The sequence below is a fragment of the Urocitellus parryii genome, chromosome 6, assembly GCF_045843805.1.
Source record: "Urocitellus parryii isolate mUroPar1 chromosome 6, mUroPar1.hap1, whole genome shotgun sequence".
Taxonomy (NCBI): domain Eukaryota; kingdom Metazoa; phylum Chordata; class Mammalia; order Rodentia; family Sciuridae; genus Urocitellus; species Urocitellus parryii.
The window spans coordinates 60521415-60537502 of NC_135536.1; the positions used below are offsets into that span (position 1 = coordinate 60521415).

Here is a 16088-nt window from a genome sequence, read left to right on the forward strand (position 1 = left end):
GCCTTAACCCAAATGGTGAATTAATCCCCTAATAGGGATTAACTGAGTGGTAAGTGAAGGTGGGTATGGTGTGGCTGGAGGAGGTGGGTATTGGGGCCATGCCTTTAGGGTATATATTTTTTATCTGGCGAGTGGAATTTCTCTCTGCTGCCTTATCATCTTGTGAGCTGTTTTCCTCTGCCATGATGTTCAGCTTCACCTCAAGCCCTGAGGAATGGAGCCAGCTGCCTATGGACTGAGACCTCTGAAACTGTGAGTTCCTGAATAAACTTTTCCTCTTCCACATTTTTTATGGGCAGGTTACAGCAGCAAAAAAAAAAAAAAAAAAAAAAGCTGACTAAAACAACATCCTATTATCTTTCATGACTCAAGTAAAAGTTCATAAGCAGTTTCTTCTAAAACCCAGATCACTATGCATTTCTACCCACAGAACTGTCTCCAAAGCCTGAGGCTAGGCTGGAGAGAATAAAGTACTTATTATTTTCAGGCTGACAGATTCAGTCCCTGTGAAGCCTGTAGGTCTTGTTCTACCCCTTGACCACCTTGGTCAGCTGCCAGGCTTCATGCCATTGTTTTCAAGAGGAATTAGGTGAACAAGTATGGACAGATTATAATAAATCCATCTTGCTGCAAAAGTGACTAAGATGCATCCTTTACTAAAGGTAAAGACAAAAGTATTTTCAAGAAATGTATAAACATAATCATTAAATGTACAGGCAATCACAAAATCTTTATAATAAACCATAAGATTTTAAATACTTTGAATAACTTAAAAAAATTAAAACAAAAATCAAGAGACAGAGCAAGCAGGAAATGGAATTTTAAACATTTTGATTTCAAGAACTACAACTCTGCTTACATATGATGTCAAACTATCTGCAAGGCAGAAGTTAGGACTCGGGGCAACAGAGATCCAAGGAAATACATATGGGCATTTTGTAATTCATTTTTCATATGTGGCATACAGTATAACTAAAGCATAAATCTTTTTGACATCATCTAATTTTTCTAGAGGTATGGGCAGTGGATATAGTTTATATTCTGTCCATAAGCTCAGCTTCTTAGATAAACAGAAATACAAGTGAAACTCCAAGTTTTTTTTTTTTTTTTCTATTCTGGACACCATCATCACGCATGGAAGATTGAATCTGGAATTTCCCTTCATATCTTGCCAAGTGGCTTCCCAGTTGTTTATATTTTCTCCTGGGGTGTTTTCAACACTGTGCTTGCTTTTAACTAAATGTGTAAGTTTTCTTTTCTTCAACTTATTGGTCACTTCTTCCTTTATCACCAATTTCCTAGCTTCTTAAATGTTTGGAAAATGGTAGTTAAATCTCTTGGTATTACAGTAGTACTTCTTATTCTCCAACGCTGGAAGGATGTTATTGCTAGTAAGCTGAGGTAAGTACTGCAACTGAAAAGACAAAACCAGAAATAGATTCAAAACAATGCCATGCATTGTTTTCATTATTTAGAATACATCACAAAAGAGGTAATTAAGCAACTTTTCAGCACAAATACTTTTTTTGGCACAAATGTAGAACCTGAGAAAGAACAAAAGGTTTTAATTTGGTCTCTGCTTTTCCTTTTAAAGGTTTGTTTTACATTAAAAAGCAAATACATACATTAAAGAGAATTTAGAGAATATTAAAAAAAATAAAATCTACAATGTTAACATTATTGTGAAATAACTTAGGTTTATAGGAGTTGAGAGCTTGCTGGGACCTTAGGAATAATTTAAACCAATTCCCTGCCTTAGAGCAGAGAAAATTGATGTCCAGAGCATGAAGGAAATTTGCCTTTTATTCCCTTAAAAAGGCAAAACTACTTCCTTTAAACTTTCAGAAAATTAAATTTATTGTCAATGTCAAATGAAAGTAAGGAGCACACACTTTTTTTTGTTTTTCTTTTTTTTTTTTTTTTTGGTATTATACTATAAAGCCTTAGGCATCTGAAAAGAAAGTATTTTTTAGTACTTTTAAACCAAACAATCAAATCCTTCAGGACTTAAATGCAATATACCAAACAGGTTCCACTATTCTTTCAATGAGAAATACTTCCATCAGGTTTCTTTGCTCTTCAACACAAAGTAACAGTGAGATGCAGATAACCCTCCGTTCAGGAGGTGGGGAATCTATTTCTGGCCTGTTTTGCTATCTGGGTCATATATAATAAAGAATAAAACTAAAACGTTCCTAATGCTGTGACTGTGTGTGGCCTATCTCAAGGCCCTGGAGATCATATAGTACCTATTCCTAATGAACTCTCCACCTCTTCCCTTCTCCAAACCTCACACACAATATGCATTCAAGATGAATGCATATACTGATGCATTTAATGCAGTGGAAGCTGCAAATGGAAAAACTAAAGTAAGATAGTTTATAGCTTCAGGAGTGCCGAGGTATATTCAGAAGTGACCAAGAGCAGCCAGTCATTCTTAGGTGTGGTCTAACTATAGACCAGAGATTGTTACAGCTTTTGCCTTCTGACAAAATATAAGGTCATTTTACCAATCAAGATTTTCCACAGGCTCCCAGTGTGCAGTTTGGGTTCTATTCTCTGATTCAGTGTGCTGTCCCGTTGATAGCACTGCAAACTTTCATTGCTGTAGTAACCCTAACCAGCTCTGAAAATTAAAGGATCAGGAGAAAAAATAGTTCCCTTTTTTGGATAAGCCTGGAATATTTATTCTGAAGGTAAACATGATGACAAAGAACTTCCTGGATAGATTTGATTTCATTCCCAGTGCAAGAAGCACATTCAGCTGGACTTACACTGATGTACCTGATTGAGATCTGTGCTCATGTACATCAGAAACCCTTGCCCCTCTGTGGCAGCAGGAAACAGCAGGGCAAGGACCTCAGAAGATGGGTATCTTTTACCATCTCACTCCAGTAAGATTGGCAGCCACTATGAAGTCAAACAACAACAAGTGCTGGCGAGGATGTGGAGAAAAGAGTACACTTGTACATTGCTGGTGGGACTGCAAATTGGTGCGGCCAATTTGGAAAGCAGTATGGAGATTCCTGGGAAAGCTGGGAATGGAACCACCATTTGACCCTGCTATTGCCCTTCTCGGACTATTCCCTGAAGACCTTAAAAGAGCATGCTACAGGGATATTGCCACATCGATGTTAATAGCAGCGCAATTCACAATAGCTAGACTGTGGAACCAACCCAGATGCCCTTCAATAGATGAATGGATAAAAAAAATGTGGCATTTATATACCATGGAATATTACGCAGCACTAAAAAATGACAAAATCATGGAATTTGCAGGGAAATGAATGGCACTAGAGCAGATTATGCTTAGTGAAGCTAGCCAATCCCTAAAAAACAAATACCAAATGTCTTCTTTGATATAATGAGAGCAACTATGAACAGAGAAGGGAGGAAGAGCAGGAAGAAAAGATTAAACAGAGACCTGAGATGGGAGGGAAAGGGAGAGAAAAGGGAAATTGCATGGAAATGAAGGGAGACCCTCATTGCTATATAAAATTACATATAAGAGGTTGTGAGGGGAATGGGAAAATAATCAAGGAGAGAAATGAATTACAGTAGATGGGGTAGAGAGAGAAGATGGGAGGGAAGGGGAGAGGGGATAGTAGGGGATAGGAAAGGTAGCAGAATACAACAATTACTAATAGGGCATTATGTAAAATTGTGGATGTGTAACCGACGTGATTCTGCAATCTGCATTTGGGGTAAAATTGGGAGTTCATAACCCACTTCAATCTAATGTATGAAATATGATATGTCAAGAGCTTTGTAATATTGTGAACAACCAATAAAAAAAAAAGATGGGTATCTTTGGGGTTGATAGATGGTGTGACCTGTTTCTTAGGGCTGGAATAAGGGTGCTGGAGCTGAAAGCCACAATTGCCACCCTCACGTCTAGATGCCAATTCTGAACCAGGTGGCAGGTATGGGATCATTTGAAACTATAACCTTGGTTGTTTCTGTAAAGCAGTGCACCATTTTTACCCCAGGCAGGTGCTTTCGGCTCTGTCTTAAAGTCTTCCTTGTTGGTTTGTCTTGTTCTTTTGTCAAATCCCCTACTTCTCTGATGCTGTCAAAATATGGGTGCTGCAACAGCTGTTCACATGTCAATCTTTCAGCAGGGTCCATGTGGAGGCAACCCTGAAAGAACAGAAAATTCCTTCTAATTGTAGGAACTTACTAATTTCATTTTTCTTTTCTGAAAGGCTAAAGTTTTTAAGATTGATTTTATTTTAAAAACTATTTTAATTGACACATAATTTACATATTTATGGAGTACAGTGTGATTATTTCACATATGTATATGCATGATAGGTTATGATCAAATCAGGATAATTAGCATTTTCATCTCCTTAGACATTTACCATATCTTTGTGTTGGGAACCTTCTAACTCCTGTCTTCTAGTTCTTTATAAAATATATAACAAATTGTTGTGAACTATAGTCACCCTACTGTGCTGTGGCACACTAGGTCTTATTCTTCTATAGCCCCCCTTCTCCTACCTTCCAAGTCTCTAGTGACCACTGTTCTATTCTCTACTTATGTGATATCAACCTTTTCACCTTCCATATATGAGTAACAACGTGGTATTTGTGAAAGACTAAACTTTGGTTATGAATAACAAGGGGAAAAAGTAAGAAAAACACAGGTCATGCATGGTTTTAGCTCCTTCCACAGTCATTCCTAAAGGGGATAATAAATAAGTCTCTAGAAGCAGAATCAAAGAATTCTCTCTACCTTGTTCTATTCCTGAGTCAGCTGGTGTTCTGCCATGGGGAAGTAGGCTATAATTTTGGAGTTTACCCCAGTGGCCAAATGGGACAATCCACTTAACCATCTTGATATATTTTAGGTGCTTTCTTTGTTTGTTCGAAAACAGTTCTCGCTGTATTGCCCAGGCTGTCCTTGAACTTGCAATCTTCTTGCCTCAGCCTTCCAAGTAGCTGGAATTATAGGTGTATACCACCATGCCCAGCTTTCCTTCAGGTAGTTTGTAAAAACTTTATTTAGAAATACTATTTATATGTAATACAAATAAAATTCATACAGTAAAATCAAAGTCTCTGCCACTCATCTATTACTCTACTGTCTCCTCCCATTCCCCATTCCATCCTTTTATTTAATTTAGTGTGACTTTTCAGAAACAGTCTGTGCATTATAAGCATATATGACTATGAATGTAAGAAAAGTGTAATATATATGCCTTTATATTACATCATTCTTAACTATTTTCTTTGTCATTAAGTAGGCTGTAGGGCTTACACTTGGATAGATAAATCCCACAACTACATACCCCAATTAATTGCCTCACTTTTTTAATAAATGCATCAGAAAATGTATTAAATAGTTTTTGAAATATGTAAGACATTGATTATAACTTGCAAATAGTTAAAAGTGAGGTACCATACCTCATTTTACATAATGGCTATATTTCTAAAAATGTATATATAAGTCAAGTTTTAAAATCAAAATGTACTTCACATGTACTGGGGCATTCACTATTTAAAGGATCATATAGTTCTGCATTTTTTCTTTTAAAGAAAAAGATCCTTTTATAAGGATCCTTTTACAAGTACCACCTCTTTGAAGTTTCTATTGTGTAAATTTAGATTTTAAATACATGTTAGTTTTATTTAAAGTGAGAAATTCTTTCAGATGTTTTCACTATAATAGAATGTGACCCACTTTAAAAGTTGAAAATATTTAAGCTTTTCGAAAGAGAAGAATCCTAAAAGGAACACTTCATTTTGTGGATTGCCATAAGTAATTCAGATTCCCCAATGATGACATTTGTGTGCTTCCATGTCTGTGGAAAGCCATGATTTTACCTTTAGGAGCCCCAGGGCAGGATAAGAGATGTTTGGGAATTTTAACTCAAGTGGTTCCTGTTGAAAAGAAAAGCATGTATTCAAATTAAGTTACCTCAAATTAAATTTCCTTCCAATAGAAATAAGTCTTCCTAGCACCTTCCTTGCCTCCTCCACCCTTTCCCACTCCACCTCCCATCAGAAATCACCTCCTTATGTCTGTTTCACAAGCTCATTCTCTCCCCACCTCCAAAATGTTTTTCCAAATTCACTTCCTCAAGAAGATGGCAAATCAGTAAATACTAATAAAAAAAAAAAAACAACACTTGCAGAGCAATTGTTATTTTTTTTCTGCCTCAATTTATATAACCTGCTTTACCTGAGAATAACTTTTGGCATTTATAATGGCATTATAAAAGGGTCTCTAATTATATAACAGCTATTGACATTTATATAAGGGAAATTCAAAATAGATTTTTCCCCCCTACCCAGGTGAACAGATGCTTCTTAGACTTCTGGAATAAACACTGTTGTCTCCTCCCACAAAAACCTGCTGCTGTTTCTCTGATCAGCTCACAGTTTAAAGAGTCTCTTGAGCCAGGATTCACCAATCTCCCTTTGGCCATATAAGGCTATTTTGCTCTAGTCATGCTGGAGTCAATCAGGAATAACACTATAAATGGGAGGAACGCTGCCCCATGTCAGGCAGACAAATAGGCCAGTTAAAGAGACTTACCACTGACAAAGGCTAATTGAGGAGGGAAGCTGAGAAAAGAAGAGGCAGCCAAGTTGAGCAAAATAAATGACCACAGTACATTTTGTATATAAAGATGGCAGAGTGTGAGCTGCAGGCTGGAGCAATTGACCAGGCACTAATGAAACAGTTCTGGTGCGGTAGTCCAGCTTCAAAACAAAGAGCCAGCTCCCAGCAATTAATTCTTGATTGTGCACATGCTAATCACTGATGAGAGAAGAACCTCCCTTTTGGAGTTCCCTATATTCAAAAGGAGGGGGAAAATCCTAAAGCTGATCTGTCTGTCCTTGAGAGCCTTCCCTCACCCCTCATACCCTAAATAGTTCTTTTGCTCTGTGTGTTGAATGTGAGCACCTCTGGGAACTGACATGACATTACTCACATCAGGCTCTGCTGGCTCAGCAACAGTGCCTGGGTTGAGGCCAGCTGGTTGGCTGTGAGATGTCAGGGCCCATCCTGCCTGCTGAACCAGTCTCCCAGCCCAGAAGCCAGTGGGACTCCCTAGTCAGGGTTAGTGACCAGCAGAGGGACTGGAGCACAGATGTTCAACCAGTGCAGCTCCTGCACTGCTTCTTCCTGTGTTTCTGTCAACAGGAAATCTCCTGCAAGACAACCTCTGGGACACCATGGGAAGTTTTTTTTTTTTTTTTTCATTTATGAAACCAGGACTTTTTCTGAAACTTCACTAGTAGACAATCGAACAGGAAATTGCTGAGGAATATTTGGTGCAGAACTGGAAATGTACAGGTCACAAGAGAGCCAGTTGGGTCACCTCCCATATGCCAGATTTTATTCCTGCTTATCCAGCATGACCCACTTTTCCTAGTGCAGGAAGGGGGTGTGCTAGGGAAGTGGAAGCCTTAGCTGTGGGACAAGCCCAGGAGGCTGAGGGAAGAGGAGATGTAAGTGCAAGGAACAGGCAGAACTTCCATCTGGAAAATGTCAGCAATGTGAGAGAGTGTTAGTTTCAGTTTGAAAATACCTTCCTCAGACCACAGGAACTCTGGGTCTCACAAACCTCGATTATGCTCTGAAATGTTCTTTGTTTGGCAGCACTAGAGCTAGAACCTAGGGCCTCACTGATGTTGCATATTTTATTAAACATTTAATTTATGTCAAATTAAACATGCTGTTCTATAAACTTTGTTTTTCCTTTAACAACATGTTGTGCCCTTTTTCAGATGATACATATAAATCAAAATATTTTTTTCAGGCTATGATATAGTTCTACTGCATGGATGTACTATAATAATCCCCTGCTGATGAACACTACAAGAAATTGTTTCTGTTAAATGCTACATCTTTATGCCTTGTCTGATGGTTTTATTGAGATAAATTGTTGAAAGTAGGTTAAGGGGGGCTGGGGTTGTGGCTCAGCGGTAGAGTGCTTGCCTAGCACATGCGAGGCCCTGGGTTCAATCCTCAGCACCACAAAAAATAAATAATAAAGATATTGTGTCCAACTAAAAAATAATTATTAAAAAAAGAAAGTAGGTTAAGGGTATGAGCATTTTTAATTTTTCAGTTCTTTTAAAAATGTTTTTTTCCACATCAGCCACGGAAAACAGGAACCAGAGTGAAGCTTGCTTAGAAAGTTCATTATGTTTTTCCCCCATGATCTGGGAGTCAGTAACCGTAGAGTATGGAATCTGGACAATGTTGGGTAGTTACTTTTCCTGCATGGGCCACTGTCTGGTTTGTCTAAAAGTTGACTGGCTCTGAGCTACTGAGGATCAGTTGATGAAAATGATAAGGGACAAGTACAGCTGGGGCAGACAGTTCTGCATTCCTGTCTGACAGGCTGACTAAACTCTGTTATCTAAATTAGCACTGAAAGCTGAGATCTTGTTAACCCATTTGCTCCCATGTTCTTTTTCACTCTAATACAAAACTTCCTGTACAGGGTGAGCTATGGCAGATGAGGAAAGTGAGTAACTACCAAGACCTAGCTAGACTGGTCTGAAGAGCTCTCTCCAAAATGGATCACTCACCACATCTTCAGGGTCTGGAATTTTCACCCCACTGAAGTACTGATTCGTGCTAAATACTTGCTGGTGTCTAGGGATGAGATCTCCTTTGGAAAAGAAAGAAGGAAGTGAGATTGGTTACCAAACCAATGGTCTCCCTCCACGGAAGTTGTGTTTGTCTGTACCTGCACCTACAAAGGGGGCAGTTCTCTTTTTCCAAACAGAAGGAGAAGCATTCAAGCAAAACAGCCTACACTGAGCTTTACAGTGGGCAATGCACCTTTATTTGGCTCAGAGATGGTAAGCAACAGAAGTCTAAGTCAGCAAGGTTTTGTCTGGTTTGTCTAAAAGTTGACTGGCTGGAGGTCTTACAACCTGTTTGAGGAATCCAAACCAAGCAACTCAAGTAGACACACAAATAAAATAATGCCTTTTTAAAAAGTAACAAAAGGACAACAACTGTAAGGCATTTGATAAATATTTTCAAAGGGAGGGAGGAAAGAAATCAAGGAAAATTTTCTAGCCAGAAGGAACACATTTTCAAACTGGAACCATCTTTTCTTAATTTACTAATTAGTGATCAATTGGAAATGCCATTTCATCTACTGTTGAGAAGCACTTCAATGTAAAGGATTGATACAAAAGGAGCATATCTGTATTTGAGGGGACATGTGAAGCTCAGCCTGCCTACATGGCAGCTAAATGGGCTAAAATCATCCTTATATAAAATTCTAGGGATAATGCCCTTAAAGAAAAATTTGTTCAGAGAATATAAGGAGGGAATCCTTAAGGCACACCCAGCCCCACTTTCCAGAGCAGACTGAAAAATAAAAACCTTCCAATCAAGGGCCTGTGCATGTCTCCATTGGACTGAACTAGAGTTCCTACACAAGGGCATCAAATTGTCTAAGTTTACTGATTTTAGAACTTTACCTCTCATTCAAATCTAAAACCTTGCTCCATTTTGGAGGTCAAAATATAGCTTCTAATGCCTCTGTCTCCATCCTCAGTGTTTTCCTTGTGAGCACAATCCCCTATGCCCTAATGACCTTCCATCAGAGCTGGAGGGATGACATAGAGAGGGTGTCCTAAATCACTGGGGGAATTACATCCACAGAAGACTAGATGCCCCTGAAAGGGTTACAAGGTGTCTACAATGTGCAGACATTGGTTGTTAAGTACAAATATAAGACGCCATCTCACCATCAAGCAGCTTATAGTAGAAGGCAAGACATGATGATGGCAGGTGCTATAAGAGTTTATGGAGTAGGACAATTTTGCTTTAAATTAGGATACTTAGGAGAGTAGTATCTAAACTCTCTGCCTTCTGAAAAGGGAAGTCTTTGCCTATGAACCTTTTCATCTGTCCCTCACCTTCTCTTCTTTTTCTCCTCTGCTCTTACCACTCCCCTCAAGGAGAAAGGGCATTGAGGTAGGAAAGAAGGAAAAGAGAAGTGGCATTAGAAAGAGCCAGTCTTTCTGCCTTACATTTAGAAGTTTGGGAATCTTCCTACATAGAGTCTGAATAATCCAAATTAGTCAGACAGGCTGAAGTTAGGGATATCCAAATGAATTAACATATCATAATACAAATTGAGCATCCCCAGTCCAAAAACCTGAAATCCAAAATGTTCCACAGTGTGAAACTTGTTGAATACCACCATGATGACAAAAGTTAAAAATTCCACATTTAATCTCATGTGATTGTAATCAAAACACAGCTGCACTAAAAATATTGTATAACCTTCAGGAGAAATAAATTGAAGAAGAACCCAGAAGATGGAAAGACCTCCCATGTTCATGGATAGGCAGAATCAATATTATTAAAATGGCCATACCACCAAAAGCAATATACAGATTCAATGCAATTCCCATCAAAATACCAATAGCATTCTTCACAGAATTAGAAAATATACCCCAAAAATTGATTTGGAAGAATAAAAGACCTAAAGCAATTCTAAGCCAAAATAGAATACCTGACTTCAAATTATACTACAGAGATATAGTAACAAAACTGAATGATACTGGCATAAAAACAGACACATAGACCAATAGTATAGGATGGAAAACACAATAGAGACACCATATAGACAAACCCACACAGATACAGTCATATGATATTTGACAAAAATGCCAAAAATATACATTAGAGAAAAGACATTTTAAGCAAATGTTACTGGGAAAACTGGTTATCCATATGTAGAAAAATGAAACTAGGGCTGGGGATGTGGCTCAGGCGGTAGTGCGCTCGCCTGGCATGCGTGCGGCCCGGGTTCAATCCTCAGCACCACATACCAACAAAGATGTTGTGTCCGCCGAGAATTAAAAAATATTAAAAAAAATTCTCTCTCTCTCTCTCTCTCTCTCTCTCTCTCTCTCTCTCTCTCTCTCAAAAAAAAAAAAAAAAAAAAGAAAAATGAAACTAGACCCTTATCTCTTACCCTGCACAAAAATCAACTCAAAGTGGATCAAAGAGACCTAAGAATTAGACCAGAAACTATGCAACTCTTAGAAGAAAACATAGGGTCAACATTCTAGCATATAGACATGGGCAATGACTTTCTGAATAAGACCCCTAAAGTTCAGGAAATAAATGGTATGGCATCAAATTAAAAAGTCTCTGCACAGCTAAGGAAATAATTGGGAATGTGAAGAGAAAATTTATGGAATGGGAAGAAATCTTTGCTGGATACTCTTCTGACAGAAGATTAATATCTAGAATGTATAAAGAACTCAAAATGCTTTACACCAAAAAATCAAATAACCCAATTAATAATGGGCAAATGAATTAAATAGACATTTCTCAAAAGAAGAAATACAAATGGCCAATATGTAAAAAAAAATGTTCAATATCATTAGCAATTAGGGAAATGCAAATCAAAACTACACTGAGATTTCATCTCACACCAGTCAGAATGGCAGCTATCAAGAATACAAATAATAATAAATTCTGGAGAGGATGTGGAGAAAAAAGAATACTTTTACATTGTTGGTGGGACTGCAAATTAGTTCAACCACTATGGAAATCATTATGGAAGTTCCTTAAAAGACTAGGAATGGAACCACCAAATGACCCAGCTATACCACTCCTTGGATTTATACTGCAGAATCAAAGTCATCATACTACAGTGATACATGCATACCCATGTTTATAGCAGCACAACTCACAATAGCCAAACTGTGGAACCAGCCTAGATGAATAGATTTTTAAAATGTGGGATGTGTGTGTGTGTGTGTGTGTGTGTGTGTGTGTGTGTGTGTATGCATATATATACACACATAATGGAGTTTTATTCAACCACAAAGAAAAATGGAATTATGGCATTTTCAGGAAAATAGATGGAACTAGAGATCATTATGTTACGCTAAATAAGTCAAAGTCAGAAGGTTAACAGTTGTATGTTTTCTCTCATATGGAGAAGTAGAGAGGAAAAAAGAAAAGAAAGGTGGGGGCAGATCTCAGGGAAATCAGTAGAAGAAAGGGACCAAGGAGTGGGATAGGGGAGGAGGGAGGAAGTGCTGGGGAGTGATATTGGCAAAATTATATTGTTATATGGTATATTGTATGCATGTATGAATATGTAACAACAAATACCATCAGTATGTACAACAATAACCCACCAATAAAAAAACATGTAGGGAAAAAAGTAAAAAAAAAAATTACCTTTAGGATACGTGAATAAGGTGTATATGAAATATAAATGAATTTCATGTTTAGACTTGGGCCCCCATCCCTAAGATATCTCATTAGGTATTTTGTAAATATTTTTTTAAAAATCCCAAATCTAAAAACTTCTGGTCCCCAACATTTTGGATAAGAGGTACACCATCTGTAAATGAAATAAACCATGAAAGCATTCTGTGAACTACTAAGCCCTGGCAGAAATGTTCCTATTGTTGCCATGATTATTTTTCAGAGGTTAACTTGGTCTAAACTATGCTCAAGAGAGAATCTCATGTCTTTTGGATAATTAGTAAATACTCAATATTATCATTATTAAAACAAACATGGACACATTTAATAGAGCCATTTCAATGAGGCTCCAAAGTTGTTGCCTTTTCCTAACCATAAAGAGGATCAGATGGGCCAGGAACTTGGCTCTGCCTGCACCGCCAACGTGGGTAAAACTATGCAGTTTCCCAAATGGTGGAACAAAAACACTACTTACCCAAGGTTTTCCTAATCAGGTAGAGTTGATCCACATCTGATTTCCCTGGCCACAGAGGCACTCCTGATAGCAGTTCAGCAAAGACACAACCAACTGCCCAAACATCCACAGGAGGTCCATACTGTGTGTCCCCCACTAACAGCTCTGGGGAGCGGTACCACCTGGTAGCCACATAGTCTGTGTAGTAGTCACTTGGTCCAGCTTGCCAGTGATAAAACATGGAAAACAAAGTGGTGGAAACCTGGAGTCAAAACTGGGAGGGAAAGAACTAAGAAAGCAAGTTTGCCCTCAAGCTTGTGGCTTTTTGAAATTGCTGTTCTCCATGCTGGTTGCACATTAAAATCACTTGGAATGTAGTATTTTTTAAAATTACTGATGCTTAGGCCACACCCCAGTCCAATTATATCAGAATTCTTGGGAAGGGCGCAGGCACATCAGTTTTTAAAGTTGCCCAGATGATTCTAATCTTCAGTTAAGGTTGAAAACTCCTCTTCTAAAATAGTATTTTTGGAAAGTATTATTTTAGTACAACCTGGTAGAAGCCAGAATAGCATACTTTTTAAAATTTTTTTTTATTTAAAATTTTTTCAGTTGTAGTTGGACATAATATCTTTATTTAATTTATTTATTTTTATGTGGTGCTGAGGATCAAACCCAGGTCCTCGCACGTGCTAGGTGCACACTCTACTGCTGAGCCACAACCCCAGCCCAGAATAGCATACTTTTTAATAACATTTTTCTTTGGAATAATTTTCATATAGCATACATATCTATCAAAATCACTGTATGTGTCTACATTTTCAAATTATAAATACATTATAGAATTCTGAAATTACACAATTCTAATTTATAGCAAGCTTATGCTTTAAATATACAAGAACTAGCTTTCTCTAGCGTCTAGATTCTTTAACTTATCAAGACCATTTCCATCTTTAACATGTAACTAAAGAAAACTTCAATACTCACTCAAAAGCCGAGCAAATCCAAAGTCACAAAGCTTAATCACTGAATGTTTTGTAATAAGGATATTTTCCGGCTTCACATCTCTATGTATGCACTAGTTACAAAAACCATAACAAAATCAGATTACAAAGGAGTGATCATAATATATGACATAAATAAAACACCTGAACATTTAGCAAATAATGGATAAATCATTTGAATCTTTCATTAGCATGTTGGATAAGAGCAAAGCAACGACCTAAAATACACCTAGTTCCATACCTATAGCTTGAATCATCCCCAAAAGGGTTCAAAAGAACCATCATGAATAATAAAAAGGAAAAATGAAAATAGGGCAGTCAGCAAATAAAAATATATGGCAACTAGTTAAATTTGAATTTCAGATAAAAACTCTTGGTTTTTTTTTTTTTTTTTTTTTTTTTTTTTTTGGTAGTGTTAAGAATTGAACTAGGGACTCATGCATGCTAGGCAAGTACTCTACCACAGAGCCACATCCCCAGCCCCAACAAACATTTTTAAAATAGAAGCATGTCCCATGCAGTATTTGGAACATACATATATTAAAAATGTAGGCTTGTTTATCTGAACTTTGAATTTAACTAGGAGTCCTGCCTTTCATCTGATGACTGTAGGTGAAAGGGAAAATGGTAAAAGGCTCTGAGTGAGGCTTGTGTCAGTGTTGCAGGAGCTTCCAGTTGGTGCATAAGCAGAATTCACAATGGAGTTGCTGAGCTGAGAACACAGCTGGCCTGGTAAACAGGACAAGCCCTGGGCCTGCTGAGATAAGCAGGGAAGAGAAGGGTGGGAACCATGAGCTTGCCAGGAGATCTCCCTTTCAGCTCTGACATTTGTCCCAACAAGATAAACAAGAATAGGCAGCAGTTCTCACCCTCTGGGGAGAGTCGCTAGATGTCAGCTCTGCCCCACAACACATCTTGCTCACAGAGCTGTATCCACCCCTTGGATGTGCCTCCTGCTCCATAATTTAGACTGCAGTCACCTGTGGTTTTCAGACCGCAGCCTACATTCCTTAACAGAGTGGTATTAGAAGAACATTTGAGAGTCTTCATACAACTTTCTTATTAAATGATAATTTTCTTGACAAAAAACCAAACCAACAGCCTAAGTAATAATTGCATTTAAAAATTCAGTTGGGCCAAAATTACCACTCAGGATTGCTAATAACCTTCCCAACTCTCAAGGGTTTTTCTCTCTACAAGGGAATGCTTCTTTCTGCAACCTCAGAGACCCCTTTGGCACCCTGAAGCCCTGGGGTTATTCCTGACTTTCTAGAATCTGGAGATAGGAGAGGAGTTCTTCTTGGGCCTGGATGGTTCTCACTCCAAAGAATGGTAAGGGTAAAAGGGACAGGGCTATAGCTCAGTGGCAGAGCACTTGCCTCGCAAGTGTGAGGCACTGGGTTGGATCCTTAGCACCACATAAAAATAAACAAATAAAATAAAGTCAATCTGTCCGTCTACAACTACAAAAAAAATTTAAAAAACAAAATTTTAAGGGTGAGAGATCAGCATCAGTGTTTTCCCATAAATATTTATTAGTCTAGAAAATTTGAAAGGGGGCAATATTTTCATTATTCTATTATAATCTATCTAGTTTTCACAATTAGGCACTGAGGTCTCTTTTATCACTGGCTTCACATTTTACTATAAATGGGTACAACTGTGAATATCATGGTGACATATGGTCAGAAGTACTTGTAAGCAAGAATGTGCTCCCATTCTGTTCTGGGAATTCTTTACAAGTTTCTGCACCCTCCCCCATCAGCACATGGAGCCAAACAGAGCATTTGGGGATCTCCAGGGAACTGTGGTATGCATTATATTTGTCTTTACTGCCTCAGATCTTCTCCATGATGGCCTTCATATCTCTCTCTGTCTCTCTCTCTCATCCTAAAATCTACTCTCAGGAAAGTACCAACCATTGTTCACAGTGACTAGCAATATAAAGTGTTAACTCTCACGGTTGTGCAATAATGATATTTTATTTTATTTTCAGTGCTGGAGGTCAAACCCAAGGCCTTACACAGCCTAGGCAAGTGGCCTGCCACTGAGACACATCCCCAGCCCTGACAAGGATTATAGCCTTTGGTTAATGGAGACTCAGTAGGGAGAGGTGCTGGGTACACTCATATTTTCTCCACCTGGAAAGCAGCTTCAGAAAAAAATCATTTGGAACAGCCCAAGGAAGGGGATTTAGCCCTACTGGCTCAATTGATGCTGACACTTGGTGGGTTGAGAGATTACAGCTGAGTTGCATTCATGGCTAACATGAAGTTCCAACACTGGAATTCATGTTTTTGTTGTTGTTCTTCTTCTTTTTTTGTGGTACTGGGAATTGACCCAAGGCCTCCACATGGTAGACAAATTCTCTACCACTGAGCTGTATGTCAGCCCTGGAACCTGGTTA

General features: G+C 38.2%; 1 protein-coding gene across 2 annotated transcripts in view; it reads right to left on the reverse strand.

The window, feature by feature from the left end:
- Window positions 1-720: 720 nt before the first annotated feature.
- The window catches only part of Cdkl1 (cyclin dependent kinase like 1), a 52447-nt gene continuing 37079 nt past the window's right edge, over window positions 721-16088 (reverse strand). The window contains exons 5-10 of one of the 2 annotated variants that reach the window (XM_026391045.2): window positions 13665-13755; window positions 12699-12899; window positions 8554-8636; window positions 5830-5886; window positions 3985-4140; window positions 721-1414 (exon numbers count right to left, since the gene is read on the reverse strand). In XM_026391045.2, coding sequence (XP_026246830.2) covers window positions 1307-1414; window positions 3985-4140; window positions 5830-5886; window positions 8554-8636; window positions 12699-12899; window positions 13665-13755 — 696 coding nt within the window. In that variant the 3' untranslated portion in view covers window positions 721-1306. Of the gene's footprint in view, window positions 1415-3948; window positions 4141-5829; window positions 5887-8553; window positions 8637-12698; window positions 12900-13664; window positions 13756-16088 lie in introns of both variants that reach the window. The other variant, XM_026391044.2, reaches the window with a different exon arrangement.